The sequence below is a fragment of the Taudactylus pleione genome, unplaced genomic scaffold, assembly GCF_031769625.1.
Source record: "Taudactylus pleione unplaced genomic scaffold, aTauple2 ptg000379l, whole genome shotgun sequence".
NCBI classification, from domain to species: domain Eukaryota; kingdom Metazoa; phylum Chordata; class Amphibia; order Anura; family Myobatrachidae; genus Taudactylus; species Taudactylus pleione.
Window position 1 is genome coordinate 937,764 of NW_028284780.1, and position 22,923 is coordinate 960,686.

At 45.9% G+C, this 22,923-nt stretch overlaps 1 protein-coding gene across 9 annotated transcripts in view; it reads left to right on the forward strand.

Annotated features, from left to right (window-relative positions):
• KAZN (kazrin, periplakin interacting protein) overlaps window positions 1–22,923 on the forward strand; it is a 432,464-nt gene that overhangs the window by 402,099 nt on the left and 7,442 nt on the right. For all 9 annotated transcript variants that reach the window (XM_088445398.1, XM_088445399.1, XM_088445394.1 and 6 more), the window contains one exon: window positions 10,637–10,826. In XM_088445398.1, the coding sequence (XP_088301524.1) occupies window positions 10,637–10,826 (190 nt within the window). The remainder of the gene's footprint in view (window positions 1–10,636; window positions 10,827–22,923) is intronic.

Sequence of the window (22,923 nt, forward strand, 5' to 3'; positions counted from 1 at the left end):
CTGCTTGTCTCCCGTCGGCCGCTGCTCCTTCTGGTTCTGGACCATCGTCCTTTCGGTCATCTAGGGCCCAGGGCAGGCCCAAACCACAGTCGTTTCCTCGACAGGCTGGCCCTAAGAAATCGGTCAAGCCCCGGAAGCAGGCATGGAGTACCAGACGTCCGGCCCCCAAGCCAGATGACAAGCCTGCGGCCTGACGGTCCGGGCCTCCCTTTGGGGGATCCCAGGGTGGGAGGCCGCCTGCTACAGTTCGCCCAGTGTTGGTCGACCACTACGACAGACACTTGGGTTCTGGAGGTGGTTTCCCACGGATACGCCCTCTCCTTCCGGCACAGACCCCCGGCTCGCTTCTTCACCACGGGTCTACCATCAGACCGGAACAAGGCTACGGAGCTGCGGAAGGTATTGCATACTATGCTCCAGGCTGGAGTTATAGTGTCTGTTCCATTCTCCCAGAGGGGCCAGGGTTTCTATTCAAATCTATTTTTGGTACAGAAACCCAATGGGTCATATCGTCCGATTCTCAACCTCAAAGCACTCAAGTCTTTGCGGGTCCCGAAGTTTCGGATGGAGACCCTACGGTCCATCATTCTGGCGCTGGAACCTGGGGACTACATGGTGTCATTGGACATACAGGACGCTTACCTGCATGTCCCTATTCTTTTGCGCCATCAACAGTTCCTCAGGTTTGCAATCCGCAGCGACCACTTCCAGTTTCGGGCGTTACCTTTTGGCCTGGCAACAGCACCACGTGTTTTCACCAAGGTGATGGCGGTCATGGCGGCTTCTCTGCGGCTGCAGGGAGTCCGCATGTTGCCGTATTTGGACGACCTGTTATTGGTGGCAGGATCTCCAGAGCTCCTGTTACGCCACTTGGACCTGACCATTGCACTGCTGCAACGGCACGGCTGGCTAATCAACTGGCAGAAGTCCACTCTAATCCCGTCTCGGAGGATTCTGCATCTTGGAGCCTTATTGGACTCGGGACAGCAAAGGATCTTCGTGACGGAGGACAAGATCTCTGCTTTACAGTCAAGGGTGCGCAGTTGCCTGCACAGCCGCCGGGTGTCCTTACACTCGGCGATGAGGTTACTGGGCTCCATGGTGTCGGTGTTCGATATGGTGGAATACGCCCAGTTTCACTCCAGACCTCTGCAGCACCTGATCCTGTCCAAGTGGAACGGGCTGCCTCAGTCTCTGAAGTCCCAGACGATTGTGCTCACCCCGGAGGTTCGCCTGTCCCTTGCGTGGTGGTTACAGACGACCCACCTCAACAAGGGACGTCCGTTCTGGGTTCCAAATTGGGTCCTGTTGACAACGGACGCCAGTCTTCGGGGCTGGGGAGCAGTTTCGGGTCCACACTTGTTCCAGGGCAGGTGGACGCCGACAGAGGCGGAGCTTCCAATAAATATCTTGGAACTCCGTGCGGTCTTCAATGCTCTCCAGCAGGCACAGCGGTTTCTCCAGGGTCGCCCGGTGCAGGTCCAGTCGGACAACGCTACCACCGTGGCCTACATAAACAGGCAAGGAGGAACTCGCAGTCGGGCGGCTCTCGTAGAGGTCTCTCGGATCCTGGTTTGGGCGGAGCGCAATCTTCCGGCCATATCAGCGGTCTTCATCCCGGGAGTGCTAAATTGGGAGGCGGACTTTCTAAGTCGCCAGGACGTTCATCCGGGGGAATGGTCCCTGCACCCGGACGTTTTTCAACTACTGGTGGACAGGTGGGGTCTTCCAGAAATCGACCTCATGGCGTCCCGGCACAACAACAAGTTGCCGGTGTACGGGTCTCGCACAAGAGACGAAGGGGCGTCTCTGGTGGATGCTCTGTCCGTCCGGTGGACGTTCCGGTTCGCATACCTGTTCCCTCCGGTCTCCCTTCTTCCACGGGTAATCTGGAAATTCAAACAGGAAGGAGGGACGCTCCTGTTGATAGCTCCCGCGTGGCCCAGACGGCACTGGTTCTCAGACCTTCAGGGTCTGTCCGTGGACAGTCCTCTGCGGTTGCCGCTACGACCGGACCTTCTGTCTCAGGGTCCTTGCCTTCACCCGGACCTGACTCGGCTGTCTTTGACGGCGTGGCTGTTGAGACGGCCATGCTGAGGTCCCGGGGGTTTTCCAGCTCTGTGGTGCGTACCATGTTACGAGCTCGGAAACCGTCTTCCGCGAGGATATACCATCGCGTGTGGCATACGTTCTTCCAGTGGTGTCGACCGAGAGGTTATGCACCGCGGGAGTTTCGTCTGTCTCGGATTCTCGCCTTCCTGCAAGCGGGACTAGATCATGGGCTTCGCCTTGCTTCTTTGAAGGTACAGGTTTCGGCCCTATCTGTCTGGTTTCACCGTAGGATTGCTACAATCCCGGATGTGCGCACCTTTATGCAGGGTGTTCTCCGCATTCAGCCGCCCTTTGTTCCACCTGTGGCGCCTTGGGATTTGGCTGTGGTCCTGAGGGCTCTCCAAGGACCACCGTTTGAACCACTGGGCTCAGTGGATCTTAAATGGCTAACAGCTAAGACTGTTTTCCTTCTGGCCATTGCTTCGGCCAGATGTGTTTCTGAGTTAGGGGCACTTTCTTGTAGACCCCCTTTCTTGGTTTTTCATGGGAACAGGGCAGTGCTCCGCACTCGGCCCGAGTTTCTTCCCAAAGTTGTTTCCCAGTTTCATGTTAACGAGGAAATCGTTGTTCCGGCCTTTAACTCACCGGGTCTTTCCGTGGGTGAGGCCTCTTTGGATGTTGTGCGGGCCTTAAGGACTTATGTTGACCGCACTTCTTCGTTTAGGAAGTCGGACGCTTTGTTTGTCCTCTATGGCTTCCGTAAAAAGGGTTGGCCTGCTTCAAAGCAAACTTTGGCAGCCTGGATCCGTATGGCTATTTCTGAAGCTTATCTTCATGAAGGCCTACCGGTCCCTCCTTCTCTGAAGGCTCATTCCACTAGGTCTGTGGGTCCTTTGTGGGCAGCTCGACGTGGTGCCTCGGCAGTTCAGATCTGCAAGGCTGCTACGTGGTCCTCTGTCCATACCTTCGTGAGGTATTACAGGTTTGACACCTTCGCCTCTCAGGATGCTTCCTTCGGGCGGCGGATTCTCCTTTCTGCACAGGAGCGTCCCCACCCTTAAAGGATACTGCTTTGGGACATCCCCAAGGTATCCTGTGGATACCCTATGGACCCTGAAGTAGAAAATATGAGATATGGTAAGAACTTACCCTTGTTATCTCTATTTCTACGAAGTCCATAGGGTTCCACAGGACTCCCGCCCTGTCGCACCTGTGCTGCAGATGGGCTCTACTCTGGTCACCGGTTTTCCGTCTCCCTCTGGTGAGAATGTGATTCTTGTATGTGTCCAGATCTTTTTTCTCTCTCTTCCTTCTCCTCCTCCGGCCTATGGCTTGATAACTAACTGAGGTGCCTTGGCTCGGGGGCGGGGTATAGGAGGGGGACCCTAGTGCATCCTGGGAGACTGAAAAGCTTAACTCTATGGTGCCCAGCGACTGACGTCACACCTATACCCAAGGTATCCTGTGGAACCCTATGGACTTCGTAGAAATAGAGATAACAAGGGTAAGTTCTTACCATATCTCATATTTTTTGTGTGTTTGTGAATTGTGTGCGCAGTAGCCGCACGTGCATCAACAAAGTAGTGCCAAGCGTGCGCCTGTGTCATAAGTAAAGGGCCGGCTGGCTTGACCGTTAAAGGGTGCTGTAACCCCCAAAGTACACTCCAAACCAAATAAAAAAATATTTTCTATGTTTGTGAATTGTGTGCGCAGTAGCCGCACGTGCATCAACAAAGTAGTGTCAAGCGTGTGCCTGTGTCATAAGTAAAGGGCCGGCTGGCTTGACCGTTAAAGGGTGCTGTAACCCCCAAAGTACACTCCAAACCAAATAAAAAAATATTTTCTGTGTTTGTGAATTGTGTGCGCAGTAGCCGCACGTGCATCAACAAAGGAGCAGCGCCAAGCGTGCGCCTGTGTCCCATAAGTAAAGAGCCGGCTGGCTCATTTCTTAAAGGGTGGTGTAACCCACAAAGTGCACTACTCTCCAGCAAAAATAAAAAAATATTTTCTGTGTTTGTGTGCGCCTTAGCCGCACGTATATATCAAATCGATATAACATAAATGGAGGACCAAACTTTCTCCGATAAAAATAAAATAGAGAAAAATCAAGAACCACTTCCTCCTAGTGCTGAAGCTGCTGCCACTAGTCATGACATAGACGATAACATGCCATCAACGTTGTCTGCCAAGGCCGATGCCCAATGTCATAGTAGAAGCCACATACAATCCCAAATAACAAAGTTCAGATGATTTAAATGTTTTTTTTAAGGTCATTTTCCTGAAGAGAAACGTAAACTTGCCAATATGCCATTTATGACACGGAGTGGCAAGGAACGGCTAAGGTCTTTCCCTATGTTCATGACTAGTGGTTCAGCTTCACATGACGATGGAAGCCCTCCTCCCACTAAAAAAATCAAACGAGTTAAGCTGGCAAAAGCACAGCGAAGAACTGTGCGTTCTTAGAAGATATCACAAATCCCCAAGGAGAGTCCAAGTGTGGTGGTGGTTGCGATGCCTGACCTTCCCAGCACTGGACGGGAAGAGGTGGCTCTTTCCACCATTTGCACGCCCCCTGCAAGTGCTGAAAGGAGCACCCACAGTCCACTTGCTGATATGCAAATTGAAGATGTCACTGTTGAAGTACAGCAGGATGAGGATACTGGTGTAGCTGGCGCTGAGGAGGAAGTTGGCGAGGAGGAATCTGATGATGATGTGGTTTGTTTAAATCAGGCTCCGGGGGAGACAGTTGTTGTCCGTGGGATGAAAAAGCCCATCACGGTCATGCCTGGGCAGAAGACCAAACATTCCACCTCTTTGGTCTGGCAATATTTCTATCCAAATCTGGACAACAACTGTATTGCCATATGTACCATATGTAAAGGTGGAATAAGTAGGGGTAGGGACGTTAACCACCTAGGAACATCCTCCCTTATACGGCACCTGCAGCGCATTCATAATAAGCTACTGTCAAGTTCAGAAACTTTGGCTAAGACCGTAAGCAGTCCAGGGACACTTAAATCCCGTTGTCCTGTTGTTTCCAAGCGCCTGCAAACCACACCGTCAACTCCCTCCTCGTCAATTTCCTCCTTAGTCAGGATCGGAAGTAGTCCTGCAGGCCATGTCACTGGCATGACTGACTCTCCTATCCGGGATTCCTCCGGAGGATCCTGCATTGCTACGCCTCCTGCTGCCGCCGCTGCTGCTGTTGCTGCTGCTGGGAGTCGTTCATCATCCCAGAGAGGAAGTAGGAACACCACTACTGTTACTAAACAATTGACCCTCCAACAGTCCTTAGCGAGGAGGATGAAGTACGACAGCAGTCATCCTGAAGCAAAACGTATAACTGAGGCCTTGACTGCTATGTTGGTGTTAGACGTGCGTCCGGTATCCGCCGTTAGTGCAGTGGGATTTAAACAATTGATGGAGGTAGTGTGTCCCCGGTTCCAAATCCCGTCTAGATTCCACTTCACTAGGCAGGCGATACCGCGACTGTACAGAAACGTCAGAAAAAGTGTCCTCAGTGTCCTGAAAAATGCCGTTGTACCCAATGTCCACTTAACCACGGACATGTGGACAAGTGGAACAGGGCAGACTAAGGACTATATGACTGTGACAGCCCACTGGGTAGATGTATCACCTTACGCAGCAACAGCAGCAGCGTCACCAGTAGCAGCATCTCAGAAACGCCAGCTCGTTCCAAGGCAGGCTACGCTGTGTATCACCGGTTTCAGTAAGAGGCACACCGCCGACAACCTCTTAGAGAAACTGAGGGAAATCATCGCCCAGTGGCTTACCCCACTTAGACTCTCCTGGGGATTTGTGATATCTGACAACGCCACCAATATTGTGCGGGCATTACATCTGGGCAAATTCCAGCACGTCCCATGTTTTGCTCACACAATAAACTTGGTGGTGCAGAATTTTCTGAAAAGCGACAGGGGCGTGCAGGAGACTCTTTGGGTGGCCCTAAAAATTTCTGGCCACTTTCGCCATTCAGCGACTGCGTGCCGAAGACTGGAGCGCCAGCAAACACTCTTGAACCTGCCCCGCCATCACCTGAAGCAAGAGGTTGTGACGCGGTGGAACTCAACCCTCTATATGCTCCAGAGGATGGAGGAGCAGCAAAAGGCCATACAAGCCTATACATCCACCTATGACATAGGCAAAGGAGGGGGTATGCACCTGACTCAAGCGCAGTGGAGAATGATTTCCGTGTTGTGCAAGGTTCTCCAGCCCTTCGAACTTGCCACACGTGAAGTCAGTTCAGACACTGCCAGCTTGAGTCAGGTCATTCCCCTCATCAGGCTTTTGCAGAAGCAGCTGGAGAAAGTGAAGGAGGAGCTAAGACGGAGCGATTCCGCTCGGCATGTGGGACTTGTGGATGAAGCCCTTCATTCGCTTTGCCAGGATTCCAGGGTGGTCAATCTGTTGAAATCAGACCACTACATTTTGGCCACCGTGCTCGATCCTAGGTTTAAAGCCTATGTGGTGTCTCTCTTTCCGGCCGACACAAGCCTGCAGAGGTGCAAAGATCTGCTGGTGAACACACTGTCAGCTGAAGCGGAACGTGACACGTCAACAGCTCCTTCTTCATTTTCTCCCGCAATTGGGGCTGCCAGGAAAAAACTTAGCTATCCTAAGCAACCCGCTGGGGGTGATGCAGGGCAGGCAGGACCAAGTTTGGACATCTGGTCCTGGCAACAATTTCTGACATGTCTACTGTCACTACATATGATACTGTCACCATTGACAGAATGGTGGAGGATTACATCGGTGAAAGCATCCAAGTAGGCATGTCAGACAGTCCGTACCTGTACTGGCAGGAAAAAGAGGCAATTTGGAGGCCCCTGTGCAAACTGGCTCTATTTTACCTGAGTTGCCCCCCCTCCAGTGTGTACTCCGAAAGAGCGTTTAGTGCAGCCGGGAACCTTGTCAGCGAAAGGCGTAGGAGGTTGCTTCCACAAAATGTGGAGAAGATGATGTTCATCAAAATGAATTAGCAACTCTCCCAGGGAGACCAGCCTCCAGAACGTACAGAGGGACCTGTGGTGGTGAATTCCAGTGGGGACGAGTTAATACTCTGTGAGGATGTACACAACACTGAAGAGGGTGAGGAATCGGTGGATGAGGAGGATGAGGACGACATCTTGCCTCCGTAGAGCCAGTTTGTGCAGGGACAAATTAATTGCCAGCTTGTTTTGTGGGGGCCCAAACGAACCAATCATTTCAGCCACAGTCGTGTGGCAGATCCTGGCGCTGAAATGATTGCTTTGTTAAAGTGTGCATGTCCTGTTTATACAACATAAGGGTGGGTGGGAGGGCCCAAGGACAATTCCATCTTGCACCTCTTTTTTTTCTTTGCATTACGTACAGTTTGGGGCCTAGTTTTTCAAACTGCCATCCTGTCTGCCACTGCAGTGTCACTCCTAGATGGGTCACGTGTTTATGCCGCCCACTCGTGTCGCTTAGCATTGTCATCCAGCTACCTCGGTGCAACCTTTTGGACATAAAAACACTATTGTGAGGTGTTCAGTGTTCAGAATAGACTGGAAATTAGTGGAAATTAAGGTTATTGAGGTTAATAATAGCATAGGAGCAGAAAAACCAACACATTCTGTGATTTTAGCTGTTTTTATGCTTTTTTTAAAGAAAATACAGATCCAAAACCCAGAACCCAAAACACGGAAGGGTGGTTTTGGGAAAACCAATCCAGATCCAAAACACGAAGAAAGATCCAGATCCAAAACACGAAAAGGGGCCGGTGCACACCCCTACTTTAAATGATTACAAAAGTGAATTTAAGCGTCATTATTTGAACCAGACTATGTTTTATTAAGATTGTGTTTTTGGGTGAAACTTGGGCTTCAATTTGGGCAGCTGAATTATTCACTCACTAGAGCTCCAGATTGTGTTCTCATACATTATATTATATTCACAGTGAGGTTATTAGTACATGGCTAGGTTGAATTTGCTGTGATTTATCTTATGAATAAATAGGTTATTTCTTGGTGATGTATTTGTTTCCCTGAAAACTGACTGGTTGCATTCTCATTGCATTCTTTAGGGAATTGAGTGTTAATTATTGATACCTCTTGTTCTAGTGGACAGACAGGCTGCATTCTCAGTGATATCACTAGATGTTAGTGATTTGATAGGTTGCATTCTCTGAAATCTTATATCGACCCACAATGTGCTCCTCTATAATGGTCGTACTGTAAACTAAATGCTGATAATGGTGATGACCTACAATGGAGTTTCACACTTAGGGGGGTCTATGCATTATCCCTTAATTTCTACAAAAGTAGGTGAAAATTTAAATTTTCACCTACTTTTGTAGAAATTAAGTATTAGCGCCATCCATTATATCGGATATCTCCTGCTAACCTTTCAGTCTCAATCTGGCTCGCTGTCCCCATGCAATAGTATGGTGTCCTAAATTCATCAAGCCCCAAAAATTGAACATTTTCGGAGCTTGACAGCGGGAACCTTTGCTACCTTTAGATGGCGCTGATTCCCTGACCTCGCAGGTTGCAAAGCGAGTTCTTTTCAGATCCCTCCAACCCTGTTTAGCTACTTCTGCCAGAAGCCAGGCGGTTCTTTGTGCGCATGCGTGAACCCAAGTTCAAGTATGCACACTAGCTGACTCAGCAGTGCTATCAGCTGCCTCTGCACCAGAGCAATGTTGAATTGCTCCGGGGATTTTGTACCCACCACCTTCTGGCTCCAGATAAAATAGCTGCCAGGAAAACTTGTAATTTAGAGAAGTGCGTCTTTGAAATTGTCACTGCTTCCGAGGACATCAGGAATATGGAAAACACAAATTGAACAAATATTTCCCAGAAATGTATAGAGCAACGGGTGGATAGATAAGAGTTTGATAGCCCCAGTGGACCCACAGACAAGCTTTCTGATTTAAAAAACAAGCTTTCAACACGAAGTCAAGCCAAATGAGACGGTGTAAATACTATGTCTAAATAAGATCCCCACGGAAAGCATCACGATAAATATCCCAGTGGTAATGAAACATTTTTTCATTTTAAAGATTTTGTACAAATGAAATGGTCCCTGATGGTCTGTTCTAATTTGCACTTTGGAAGCAGTGACTGCTGTATTGACATGTTGCAGATTTTATCACAGTGATGGTGCTGGTTTCATTAAAGAAAAAGTTTTACAAATATATATAATTATGTGCTTTTATATAATTTTTATGTACTTTTTATGGCTTTTGTCAGATTATTTTTAAAGTCACTGTGTGTATATATGCTAGACATTGATGGACATTTTTCTTACGTTTTTAGGACTGCATTATGACAGATTATACATATATTCGGCTTCACATTACACGTTACGGCTCCACATTAGTTTGCTAATAGTGCCGTGATCTGTGTGTACTCCGGGGAGAGTTCACCGTGCCTACTTTGCTGATTGTGAGGCATGCAGAAGAAATTGCGATCTGCACAAGATACTATATGTCCCACTGTAAATATGATCCTATTCATGCTTTTTGCACAATCATTTTTACCAATATGGGCATACTATAATGCTTTTACATATATATTAACTTATTTATTTGAATACTTTGGAAACCAGCCACATAGATAAGAAGCTACCACAGTTCTAATTGCGATGACTTTGTTTAAATAAAGGAAAACGAGTCTCTAAGTTTCTGGGATGCTATGGAGAATGAGATGAGAACTATTGTGTTAAACTGTGTGCATGCTTTCTAGGAGATTTATAATTTCAAGGAAAAAGACAATTCCATCGTCTTTAACATCCAGGGCAAAATGGCCACGCGGGACGTAAACCCGAAGTGACACAAAATGAACATACATATTGTAGCAGTCACAAATATCTGTAAAAGTTTCTACAGCAAGCCAAGTGCTAACTACTCTATACGTTAAACTAGACAAATGGGTCAGGGCTCACAGGAGTACCGATTTTCTTAACAGTCCTGATTTTTAACACTGGGATGTAGCTCGCTCCCTGATTAGTGGGAAGAGGATCTACTGCTTTACTGTATATTATACCTGTAAGGAAGCAAGTTGTAGCAATTATCAGGGAAAACTGTTAGGAGAGCTATAGTTCTGTTAATCATAGGCAAAATGCTTCATTCATTGTTAATACATATCGAACAATTTTTCAAACATCTGTATTTGTGAATATCACAAGTAACAGGCTGGACCACTCTCTGCCTCCCCAGCTTTAGTGGACCGTCAAGACATCGGGACATGCTGGGACTTGTAGTTTCACGCAAATTGGAGTACCATGGACTGCCTAGCTCTAATATAAAACAATCTGAATGTCAGTATAATTTTTCTTTCAGTGACTATTATTTAGTGTTTGGCATTTTGATTTTATTCAGGTAAGTGGCTCTAGGTATGGAGGCAATAGTACAGATTGGGGTCAATTTGTTGGCCGACATAATTGCATGTAATAAAGTTTTTCTCACAAATAATCAACTACCTATTTTTCCCCCGTAATTTCTGTCTTAATTTGTTAATTTTATTTATTTCTTTTCCTCCAATTCATTTTATTTTTCATTAGTATATGGGCATGATATTCAGATATTTCCTCTTGTTCGTAGGCCAAGCAGTCTTTAGCGACCCTAACTAAGGATGTACCCAAGCGTCACTCACTGGCAATGCCGGGCGACACAGTCTTAAATGGAAACCAGGAGTGGGTAATGCACGCGGACCTCCCGCTTACCGCAGCCATTCGTCAGAGTCAGCAAACGCTTTACCATGCGCACCCTCAGCATACCGCAGATCGGCAAGGTTTGTTTCTAAATTATGACCTTGCACATTCTAAAGAGACATTAAATTATCTGCCATGATGTACACATGCAGACTATAAACATCTTTATTTATGAAGAATGTAAGATGATTTCTGTCTAATTAAGTGCACATGTTAGCAGCAGAGACGTGGCCAAGTTCTTAGAGGAAGATTTTCCCAGTGCATGTGTGTGCTCTCAGGTTACTACACAAATTTTCAGATACAAAGGAATTCTTCTGCTTACACATTCAGTTTTTTTATGTTTATCTTAAACTTGCCCTGAAGCCATTTTTAAGAAAGGTTGTGAAATGTATAAACTTCTCCATGTTTTAATTTGTGCCGGAGTGGGACCCTGATGAAATTGTGCCTCTACAAACTGAGGGCCTGATTCAGACCCGCTCGCGGGTCGATGGTGGGCTCTACGCACATGCAGCGGCCGCACTGCGCGTGCGCAAGCCCCGGAGCGAGATAGAAATTCTCTCGCTCCGTGGCTCACTACAAAAGGGGCGGCTGTCGATGTTGATCGACAGCTCGCCCGTTTTGTAGGCGTGGCGGGGGGGGGTTTCACAAACTGAGGCGTTCCCAAGCAATACACCTGCCGTTTGTGGGCGGCCCCACTGGCATTAGCTCCATTTCGTAGATATACCAGATTTTTTTTTTTATGGAGAGTAGTCGAAGACGGAGATGCCTGAGATTTCCAAGCAACTTCCACTAAACCAAGTGGCCATAGTCCTAATATGACAAAATAATTTATTGACATGATTGGGGACATCTGGAAGCGGTAGTGGCAGTCAGAAATATTTGACGTGGAAAGGACCCATCAGGGAACAACAAACCTGTCATGTTATTTTATATTTTCAGCCCAACTATATACACAGTCAAGTCACATTATTATGGCTGCCAGCTAATAGCCTGAGTAACCACCGTGTGCAACACGGACAGCAGCTAGACGGGCTGGGAGTGACTCAATAAGGTGCTGGTAGGTTGGCACAGGTACCTGGAGCATCCCACAGCTTTTGAAGGGTGCATGTGGAGTATGCATAGAGCAAACACAACAATGGAGGTGGTCCCACAGATGCTCAATTGTGTTCAAGTCCGGGGAAATAGGGGCTCCAGGGAAGTACTTGGAAGTCTTGGTCGTGCTCGTCCAACCACTGTTGGATATTTCTAGCCGTATGACATGTCGCATTGTCTTGCTGGAAGATCCCATCCGCCTCAGAGAAGACAATCGGCATGTATGGGTGTACATGCTCTGCAAGGATGGATTCATAACCAAATTGGTTGAGGGTGGCTTCCACATGGATGAGTGGGCCCAGAGAATGCCTTGAAAACATTCCCCAGACCATAACGCTGCCACCACCAGCTTGGTTGCACAATGGTTGCAGGGTGTTTGCTCATTGCCTGACATGCCATCGTCCATCCATTCGATGAAGCAGAAAATGTCTCATCAGAAAAGGCAACCCTTCGTGAATCAGCTGAGGTCCAATTCCGAGAAAGAAGAGAAAATTGAAGCCTTTTCTGCCGATGCACCTTCATTAGCATAGGTGTAGTCACCATCCATTTGCTTTGGAGCCCCACACATTTAGACACACATCCGGTGATCCCCGGGTTCATTTTGACGTTGAGCTGCTCCACTGTAGTATGTCAGTCGGCCCTCACGCAGCTTCGTAGCCAACATTCACCTCTCTCCTCAATGGCATGTTGTGCTCCGCAGTTTCCACGTCGGTTATTCGGAATGGTGCCATTTACCATTTCACAAATTGTGCTGTTTCAGAAATACTGCCACCACTGCCAAAGCCAATAATCATACCTTTCTTCTTCAGGGTCCATAGGGGGATCCACAGAGATACCATGTGGGGGGGGTGTGGTCGGAAAGGTCCGGGCACCAAACAGTTGTAGCTTTAGCTCCCAGGATGCATCGGTCCTCCTCCGCATATACCCCAGCCACAGGCAGACAGTTTTTCGTTTGGTGTGCAGGAGTTGTACCTTTGTAATGGGGACTGCTTCAGTAGTCCTAAGATTTTATTTTTGAGTTATTTTTACTTCAAAGCAAGCAGCGCTAGGTGTCCTAATGTACACCTGCGCTGCTGCTCCATCTACCTCCGCCGGCACCGCAGCACCGGTAACTGGTCCAGTGATTTCGGCGGGCGCCAGTGGGGCTTAGCTAGCAGCTCCACTGGAGACCCAGGCAGCAGGTAAGTGGTAGTCTTTGCCTCCGGCGGTGGAGACTTGCTGGAGGGCGCTGCATTGGGGCGACTGGTTCGTCCGCTCCCCCACTAGACCATCGGGTCAAGTTCTGGCGCCAGGGATGGTGGCGGCGGCCATTTTTTCAGGAGGCTAGCGCATCCGGGGTTTAATGCAGCACAGGGGAGGTAGGCTCTCCCCTGGCAGCCCCTCCACCAGCCCAGACTGTGATCCCTCATTGAGAGCTTTCCCGCTTCTGGACTGCTCCTCCTCCTACCCTCCTCCCTATATGAGATGCTTAGTAATCTGCTGGAGCTGCACTTTCACTTTCTGACTGTCCGTTATTCCTATCACTACTTTTTCTCATTAACCCTCAACTACCAGGTGTGTAGGGGTTCTATAGTACTTCACATTTACTTGTACTTGCGAAAGGCTGTTACATTGCATTGTTAACTTTACACTTATTGTGTGCAATTTATTGCCTATGTCTTCTGAAGATAAGGATAAACAGGAGGCTGAAGCCCCTGTGCTGATTACATGCAAATCCTGTCTTGCGTGCTTGTCCCTTCAGGATTCCATACAGTATAGTTTGTGTGCTAATTGTTATAGATTTACTCACCAGTCCACATTACCAGCCCAGGTATATGAGTCACCCTGGGTGTCCTTATCCCAGGTTACGACTCAGCTAGTGGATCGTTTATCAACTCTGCTGCCTCCTACCATGGGGTACCCACAGCTTTTACAACCTACATTGTCTGTACCTCCTATGCATTCTCCTTGAATGGATGTTTATGCCCTTCAGAATATGGCTCAAACGTCTACCGCCTTTCAGCAAAAGTTACAGGCGGGCAGACCATAGACTCCAAAGCACATAAGTGGACTGTGTTATCCTCTCAGTCCACCCAACTTTCGGATTCTGACGCATCATCTGAGGATGCATATGACGCACAAGGTTCTCTCTCTGAGTCACACTTGGGTGAGGAGCACCGTCAATCAACAGTGGATGTTCCTGCTTTAGTGAGGGCGGTTAAATTAATCCTGAATATAGAGGATGATGAACCAACCCCTAACCTAAAATCCCATGGTTTAAACGTCAGAAGGTGGTTTAGACTGAATTCCCTCAATCAGAAAAGCTCACTGAACTCATGGGAGAAGCTTGGAGTACTCCTGGCAAGCGATTCCAGGTCCCAAAGAGACTAGCATCTTTTTACCCTCTCCCTACTAAGGAGTGTACTAAGTGGGAAGTCCCTCCCACTGTTGATTCACATGTGGCACTCTTAAGTTAGACTCTCTACGCTGCCATTACCATCTACATCCTCCCTTAAGGAAGCCACGGATAGAAAGCTAGAAACTCGTCTAAAGTCAGTCTACTCGCTTCTGGTGCTATCACTAGGCAAGCTATGGCCGGTGCCTGGGTGGCTAAGACTATCAACGTATGGGCAGGGGTACTGGAAAAGAGCCTGCCATCAGACGCTACCAGGGAACAACTAAACTATATCTCCCATATTCAGGAAGCAGCCTCTTATTTGGGAGAAGCTCAGTTTGATACTCTACTCCCTGCCTCACAGGTATCTGCGGCTTTGGTACTCGAACACCGGGTACTTTGGCTACAGTTCTGGAAGGTGGACATGGGATCCAAGAAGGCACTTGAATCCTTACCGTTCTCTGGAGACAGGTTGTTCATTGAAGAATTGGATAAGATTGTGGCTACCGTGGCAGCCTCTAAATCTGCCTTTCTGCCATCAGCAACTGCCTCTAAGCCTAGGCTGTTCTCTTATCTGTCCTTTCACCCCCAGGGTAATGCAAGAGGATAGCCTTTTCACAGGCAATCTAAGATCACCAAGCCGCGAGTCAAGCAGCCTTGGTCGTTTCAAACTGGACGACAAACCTGCCGCCTGATAGGGCGTGCCTGCTCCTGGGGGATCCCAGGGTGGGAGGCTGATTTCTTCAATATACCGACTCTTGGCGTCAAACAACAACAAACGCCTGGGTCCAAAAAGTGGTCTCTCAGGGGTACGCCCTCACTTTCTTGAGGTGTTTTCCCCAGCAATTTTTTTTTTGTACAGGTTCCCCTTCAGACCCTATCAAGGCCCTGGCCCTCCAAGAGGCCATTCACTGCTCAGTTCAGGGGTGATAATGCCGGTCCCTTTGACTCAGAAAGAAAGCAACAGGTTTTTATTCCACTCTCTCTTTGGTTCAAAAGCCAAATGGGTCTCATCGGCTTATTCTGAATCCCAGATCCCTCAACAGGTTTCCGTATGGAAACTTTACGATCAATTGTCCTGGCAATGGAGCCTGGGGATTTTATGGTTTTTCTGGAAGCATAGCTGCATGTACCTATTATTCCAACCCACCAACGGTTCCTACGGTTTGCTGTTCTGCAGCAATATTACCAGGTTCAGGCACTACCCTTTGGACTGTCAACAGCTCCCTTGGGTCTTTCCCAACATAATGGCGGTTATGGCGGCACACTTCATCCACCAGGGAGTCAGAATCCTGCCATACCTAAATGACCTCTTAATCTTGGCAAATTCACCAGTTGTGTTACAGCGCCAACTCCAGCTGACTGTTGACTGCCAGCAAACACACGGCTGGATCATCAATAGGAAAAAGTCCTCCCTATCTCCGACACAGCGGATGATACATCTGGGGCATTAGATTCTCGAATACATAGGATCTTTCTACCAGCATACAAGATTTTGAAACTACAATTGCGTGTGCGCAGCTTGCCCCACAAGCGGAGGGTATCCATTCACTCAGCAATGCAGGTCCATGGTGTCCATCTTCGATATGGTGGAATACTCCCAGTTCCACTCCAGGACTCTGCAGCAACTGATTCTCTCCCGGTGGAACGGAAATTACTACCTGATCCGGTCCCAGACGATCCTTTCTCCGGAGGTTCGGCTTTCCTTCTCATGGTGGCTGCAGACGTCCAATCTGGACAAGGGTCGCCCCTTCTGGATTCCAGATTGGGAACTTCTCACGACAGATGCCAGCCTTTGCTGATGGGGCGTGGTAGTCGGTCATCATTCCTTTCATGGACGTTGGACAACTCAGGAAGATTGCCTGCCCATAAACATTCTGGAGATCCGAGCATTGTACAGTGCACTCACTCAGGTGCAGAATTTCCTCCACGGCAGCCGGTCCAGATCCAGTCTGATAATGCAACTGCGGTAGCGTACCTCAACCATCAGGGAGGCACCTGAAGTTGGGCAGACATGTGGGAAGTGGCAAACATTCTGGTTTGGGCCGAAGGTCATTTCCCAGAAATCTCGGCAGTGTTCATTCTAGGAGTCCTCAACTGGGAAGCGTACTTCCTAAACAGTCAGGACATACACGCCAGAGAATGGGCTCTCCACCCGGATGTCTTTCAACTCCTGGTGGACAAATGGCGCCTGCCAGATGTAGACCTCATGGCCTCACGTCACAACCACAAGGTCCCCAGGTATGGGTCCAGGACCAGAAACCCCTCAGCAGCCTTCGTGGACGCTCTGACACTGAGGTAGGACTTAAGTCTTGCATACCTCTTTCCTCCGATCTCCCTGCTCCCGAGGGTGCTTTGAAAATTCAAGCAAAAAGGCGGCACTGTGATACTAATAGCCCCAGCCTGGCCCAGGCGTCACTGGTTCACCGACCTACGGAGTCTTTCCATAGACACTCCGTTTCCACTTCCTCTACGGCGGGAACTGTTGACACAGGGCCCTTGCCTGCACCCGGACCTACCTTGTCTGTCTTTGACGGCGTGGCTCTTGAGTCTTACCTCTTAAGAGCCAAGGGTTTCTCTCACTCTGTGGTACAGATGATGCTTAGGGCGCATAAGTCTGCCTCAGCCCACATTTATTCAATGGTGCTCCCCCAGAAGCTATGACCCTACAGTTTTTAGGGTCTCCCGGGTGCTTATATAAAAGTTATAACGTGCGCTATCAACAGCAGCTTGTAAGAGGAGTTGTCAGTCCTCTAGTCAGAAAAGTGTGTTAAGTATAAATAAATATAAAATAATATATAAGCAAGATGGTTATTTATTAAAAGTTATTATATAACATTTATTTGTACATGTATAAACAAACTCTGTTGGTCATAAAATCAAACATCTATGTGCACAGGTTAAGTCTCCCATATCCAAATATTCCGAAATACGGAAGTTTTTTGGCATGACTGAGATAATAAAACCTTTGATGTTTGATGGTTCAATGTACACAAACTTTGTTTAAGGCACAAAATTATTAAAAATATTGTATAAAATTACCTTCAGGCTATTTGTATAAGGTGTATATGAAACATAAATAAATTTCATGTATGTACACAAACTTTGTTTGAGCCACAAAATTATCGAAAATATTGTATAAAATTACCTGCAGGCTGTGTGTATAAGGTGTATATAACACATACATTCATTTTGTGTGTATATTGGGGTCCCATTCCCAAGTAATTTCATTATGGTATGCAAATATTCCATAATACGGACTATTCCGGTATTCAAAATACCCCTAGTCCCAAGAATTTTGGTTATGGGAGACTCAACCTGTAATAGTATAATATAATATAGGCCACTTGTTTTAAGTTCCCCAAAATGAGTGACAGAGGTACATATAATATCTCTGTCATGATGTAGATAATAGAATTGTGTTGCATTGGAGACTCTGCATATCATAACCTTGATAATGGTTGAGGCGCATTGTGACGCCCTATGGTTCGGTGGTGCCCCGTTACCATAGCAACAAAAATAAAACATACCTCAGTGTTATTGTGAATTTTTCGTTTGTTTAATAAAAACCTCTCGACTATATTCATAATGTGCTATGGAATAATACATCTACAATTCTATTGAGATAACCGAGTGGGAGTATCATATTTGTTTTATATTAAATCGACTTACCATCTATGGAGACTATCAACGTATGATAGTTATATAATAGAGTTGTGATGGGAACATAGCGACGATGTTGTGTCCCGATGACTTTGATTGCACGGTGCCTCTAGACATATGAATCCCCGAATACGTACAAGCTGGATAGCTTGTGGAGTGGTCTGGAGACATCGAGTCACCTTGACTACCGGAATGCGATCAGGTGCAGTTTTCTCCAAAGTTTATAACAGTATCACGTGGTGTATACTACATCACGTGATTATGCTAAACCAATCAACGAGTGGTATCACGTCGCCTTGACCACCTAAACACGATCAGTTATAGTTTGTTCCGGAATATCTAGTACTACATTATGTGACCATATTAAACCAATTAAACAGTGTTTTAATGAGTAATGAATCATGTGAATGATAAATCACATGACTGGTGGATATAACAGAATAAGGTTTCGGATTATCGTTTTTCCTTTCTTTTGATATGAACAAAATATATTATGTGGATATTTGGATATTGACATGTGGGATTGCCTAATAAATGAGTCTTCAGCAGGATGTATTTTTAATTTGATTGTGATATACTCATGTGCTGATACTTATACAATGAATCTACTAGCATATATAGGTAGATTTGGTACCCTGTACATATATGCTTCTGAGGAACCTGAGCTATTCAGACACAGGAAAACGCATTAAGCCTTTTTGGACCACTTGGACTTTGAATATTGGACTCCTCGACTGTATCTCTGAATGTTATTTGGACCGTATCTCTTCAAATTGACTTTTTAACTACAGCTGTTCACCAGTGGATTACCCCTATAACACTCTAACATTTGGACTGAGTGCTTACAGATGCTTGGGGATTTCTACAACACCTGGTAAACTTTGCTGCTAATATTACCTAGAGAGGCCTAATTTACCAAGAGATTTGGGGAACCTAGAACAAGTGACCTATATTCTATTATACTATTATTATTGTGCACATAGATGTTTGATATTATGACCAACAGAGTTTGTTTATATATGTACAAATAAATGTTATATAATAACTTTTTGTAAATAACCGTCCTGCTTATATATTATTTTATATTTATATATATTTTATTTTACAGCTACTGTAGCGCTGGTATTTATACTTAACACGCTTCTCCCGGGTGCTTGCCTTTCTCCAGGCTGGGTTAAGCCTTGGTCTCTGCCTGGCCTCCCTTCGAGTTCAGGTTTCTGCTCTGTCAATCTGGTTCCAGCGAAGGAGCCTTGAAAAAGCATAAATCCAGTGAAACGCGCGTCAGTGTTCATCTCGCTGGGTGTGGTTCATTTCCCCATGTTAAATACAATATTATTTAATGTGTGAGTACTGTGGAATTACCGGTGCATTGTGTGACACCAACGGGGTACACCCGTGAGTCACAGCAGCGCTATATTAATTTTATGTACCAGTGGCTTGTGACCAGCAGTGTGATACTGCAAGCCGGGCAGCGCAATATTCACTACATTAACAGAGGCTGGTGACAGGCAGTGAAGCAGGCAGGCAGGCAGTCAAGCAGCGCTATATACATTACAATCAGACTTGAGATAGGCAGTAATAAACTGCAAGCCTGACAGCGCTATACTTACCATCATTATTATATGAGACTTAAAATAGGCAGTGAGTAACTGCAAACCGGGCAGTAATAGGTTGCCAAGTGACATTGATACAAAGTATCATTTTCTGATACTAAGAATACCAGTTATTGTTACAACACCACATCTAGAGAGAGTTATACTTGATAAGAGTACACTGAATAATTTGGTGCATTTGCCATGTTAGTTGTACAATAATCTTGAACTTTACTCTTGGAATATAGAGGGGTGTCACATTAATCTAAAGAATATCACCAGTAATATTCCAACATTATCAGCAGTCAAAATTTATATATTTCTTTAAATAGAGGGTGATAATCATAGAAATACATATGATCTCAAATTGGTGTATTTAAACAACCTCTTGATATAACTCAGTGTGATATACTCACTCGAGGCATGTATAATGATGTATTAATGAATCTATTATAGAGGAAGTAAACACTGAAAAAATCATTAGAACTGCTTGATATTAGGGATGTGCAGGCTCGGAGTAGTTCAGATTTTCCAGCCAAAAATCGGGTCTCAGAGGCAAAACGTCATCTTTCATGGACTTTTGTCCAGGAATGATGTTTGTCCATGAAAGATGACATTTTGCCTCTTTCTGACACCCGATTTTTGGTGGGAAAATTCAAACTAATCCAAGCCTGCACATCCCTACTTGATATATACCAGTACACATCTACCAAAATAATAAATGGGAATAAACACACAGTGAGACAGTTTTAAACACACACTGTTTATTAGTATTGTTATCACTAATGTAAGTTTTTAGATATTTCGCTGCATCTGTCCAATATTTTACTTGGAATTAATAAAAGTAAATTATCAATAAATTAAAACTATTAGTGCACCACACACAAGATAACTTCTGCTGTTCTTCTCTTTTATTATTACTTGTATCAGCTGTCAGTAGGCAGCACCCCCGGAACAACATATTACTAATACTAAGTGAAATGAAATCTATATTATTTTTGATTAGGGTTTTTTTTCTGAATAATAAACAATGAAAGGAAGACTGGTGCAGTGGTTATTTTGGCTCTTTGAGTATAAGGATCGCTCCCCTGCCTGATGTGAGAACATTCTTTCATGGTGTCCTCCGCATTCAACCTGCTTTTGTGGGATTTGTCCTTGGTTCTCAGGGCTCTACAGGCTCCTCCGTTTAAACCTCTGGATTCTAGTAGACCTCAAGTGGCTGACAGCGAAGATGCTTTTTCTCCTGGCTATCTCCTCTTCCCACAGGGAATCTGATTTAGCAGTGCTCTTGTGTCGCTCCCCGTTTTTGATCTTTCATCTGGACAGAGCTGTCCTCTGTACCAGGGCTGGGTACCTCCTTAAAGTGGTATCCTGGTTCCATTTGAAAGAAGAGATTGTAGTTCCAGCTTTCCAGTCCTCGGATCTTTCTGCAGGTGAAGTTTCCTTGGATGTGGTTCATGCTCTTCGGATCAACATGGATCGTACAAATTCCTTGAGAAAATCAGATTCTCTTTTTCTGTTGTATGACTTTTACAAGCGAGGCTGGCCAGCTAACAAACTCTGGCTCGATGGCTTCCTATGACAATCTCTCAGGCCTACATGAAAGCTGATCTCCTTATTCCAAACAGGGTTACAGCACATTCTACTCAGTCTCTGGGACCCTCATGGGCGGTTCGACGTGGCGCTTCTGTTGAGCAATTCTGCAAGGCGGCCACGTGGTCTTCCGTCCACACCTATCTCAGGTTCTACACCTTTGATACCTTTGCCTCGCAGGATGCTTCTTTTTGGGTGTCGGATTCTCCATTCTGCTCAGGAGGGAAATTGCTATGGGACATCCCCATGGTATCCCTGTGGATCCCTCTATGGACCCTGAGAAGAAATTGAGTTATGGTAGACTTACCTTTGTTAACTCTATTTCTTCGAGGTCCGTAGGATCCACTGGGCGCCCAACTTGACGCACCTGGCCTCAATGGGGTTTTTCTCTCTTGATCACTGATTTTGTCATCTTCTGGGAGAGTGTTTCTTGAGAGTAATGTTCTTCCTTCTACTCTTTCCTGCTCCTGCCTAGGGCTTGTTTACAAAAATGTCTGCCTGTGGCTGGGGGCGGGGTATATGTGGAGGAGGACGGATGCATCCTGATAGCTAAAGCTTAACTGTTTGGTGCCCTGGACCTCTCCGACCACACACACCCCATGGTATCCCTGTGGATCCTATGGGCCTCGAAGAAATAGAGTTAGCAAAGGTAAGTCTACCATAACTCTTAATTTTTGCAACTCTGATAAATCTCCCCTTTTGCCCATGACAACAATGATTGATGTGTGTGTAGATGGCGTATCGCAAACCTTTATATACCCACCAAGCAAACGCACGGCCTGTCAAGTACTTAGGCATGTAACGTAACTACATTTCAAATTCCTAATGTCCGTAGCTACATCATTGAAATTGGGCTAATGAGCTGAATGACGTCCTAATGCTCCACTGGGCGCCGCAGTGCAATTCTGGTCCTCAAATCCGTATTAGGAGGAAACCAAATCCTGTTGGCACCAGAAACTGTTACTCATTCAGGCTTAAATGCCTGGAGGAGTTTGGAAATATGCTGGTTGCATTGAATGTTTTAATGCAGGTGACTTGGTATTGCTGCAGCCAGTCTGATTGCTTTTGAACTGTGTTTAGTAGATCCCGAATCCCAGGTTACTAATGTTATCACTAAAATGAGTATTAATTTAATTTAAAAACAGCATTCAGCAGTAGCTCTGACTTTTGGGTCTCTTTAATCTATTTAGCTGTTATTTAACCCATACATAGAGGAGCATAGGACCAAGTAACTAGTGCACTCTTCGGTATTGCTTACATACACACTGTACAGATTATCTCCTCTCTGTATTAAACTTGTTTACACTTGTATTATTTACAGTATTTTCTAATTTAATGTTTTTCTGAATGTTATACATCCTGTAACATTGCATAATATACTGCCTCAGTCCATATATAATAGTTAACAAAAATATAAAGGGACAATACTGCTTCCAGTACTTTGTTAAAGTCATTAACAAATTAACACTGCGTCCCAAGTGTAGGAGAACCCGCTGTAGCCTTATTACAAAATGGTTTATTGTAAAAATAGTTTTTAAGATTAAGCACTACATCAGTAATGGAGTACTCCCCTATTTCTGATACTGTATAGTTTGCGGCCCTCACTTTAGATGTAGGTTAGCTTCACCCTGTTGCCCTCATCACATAATAGCCTTACAGTAGTAATATATACATAGAAAGATGCAGCACTCAGGACTTGAAATAAATCAACGATAATGTGCCAACGTTTCAATAAAATGTTGTATTGACATTGAAACATTGACACAAGCTGGGAGACTTTCAGTGGTTTATTTCAAGCTCTGAGTGCCGCATCTTTGTGTGTGTGTAATATATATATATATTTATATATAATACTTTTTTTTT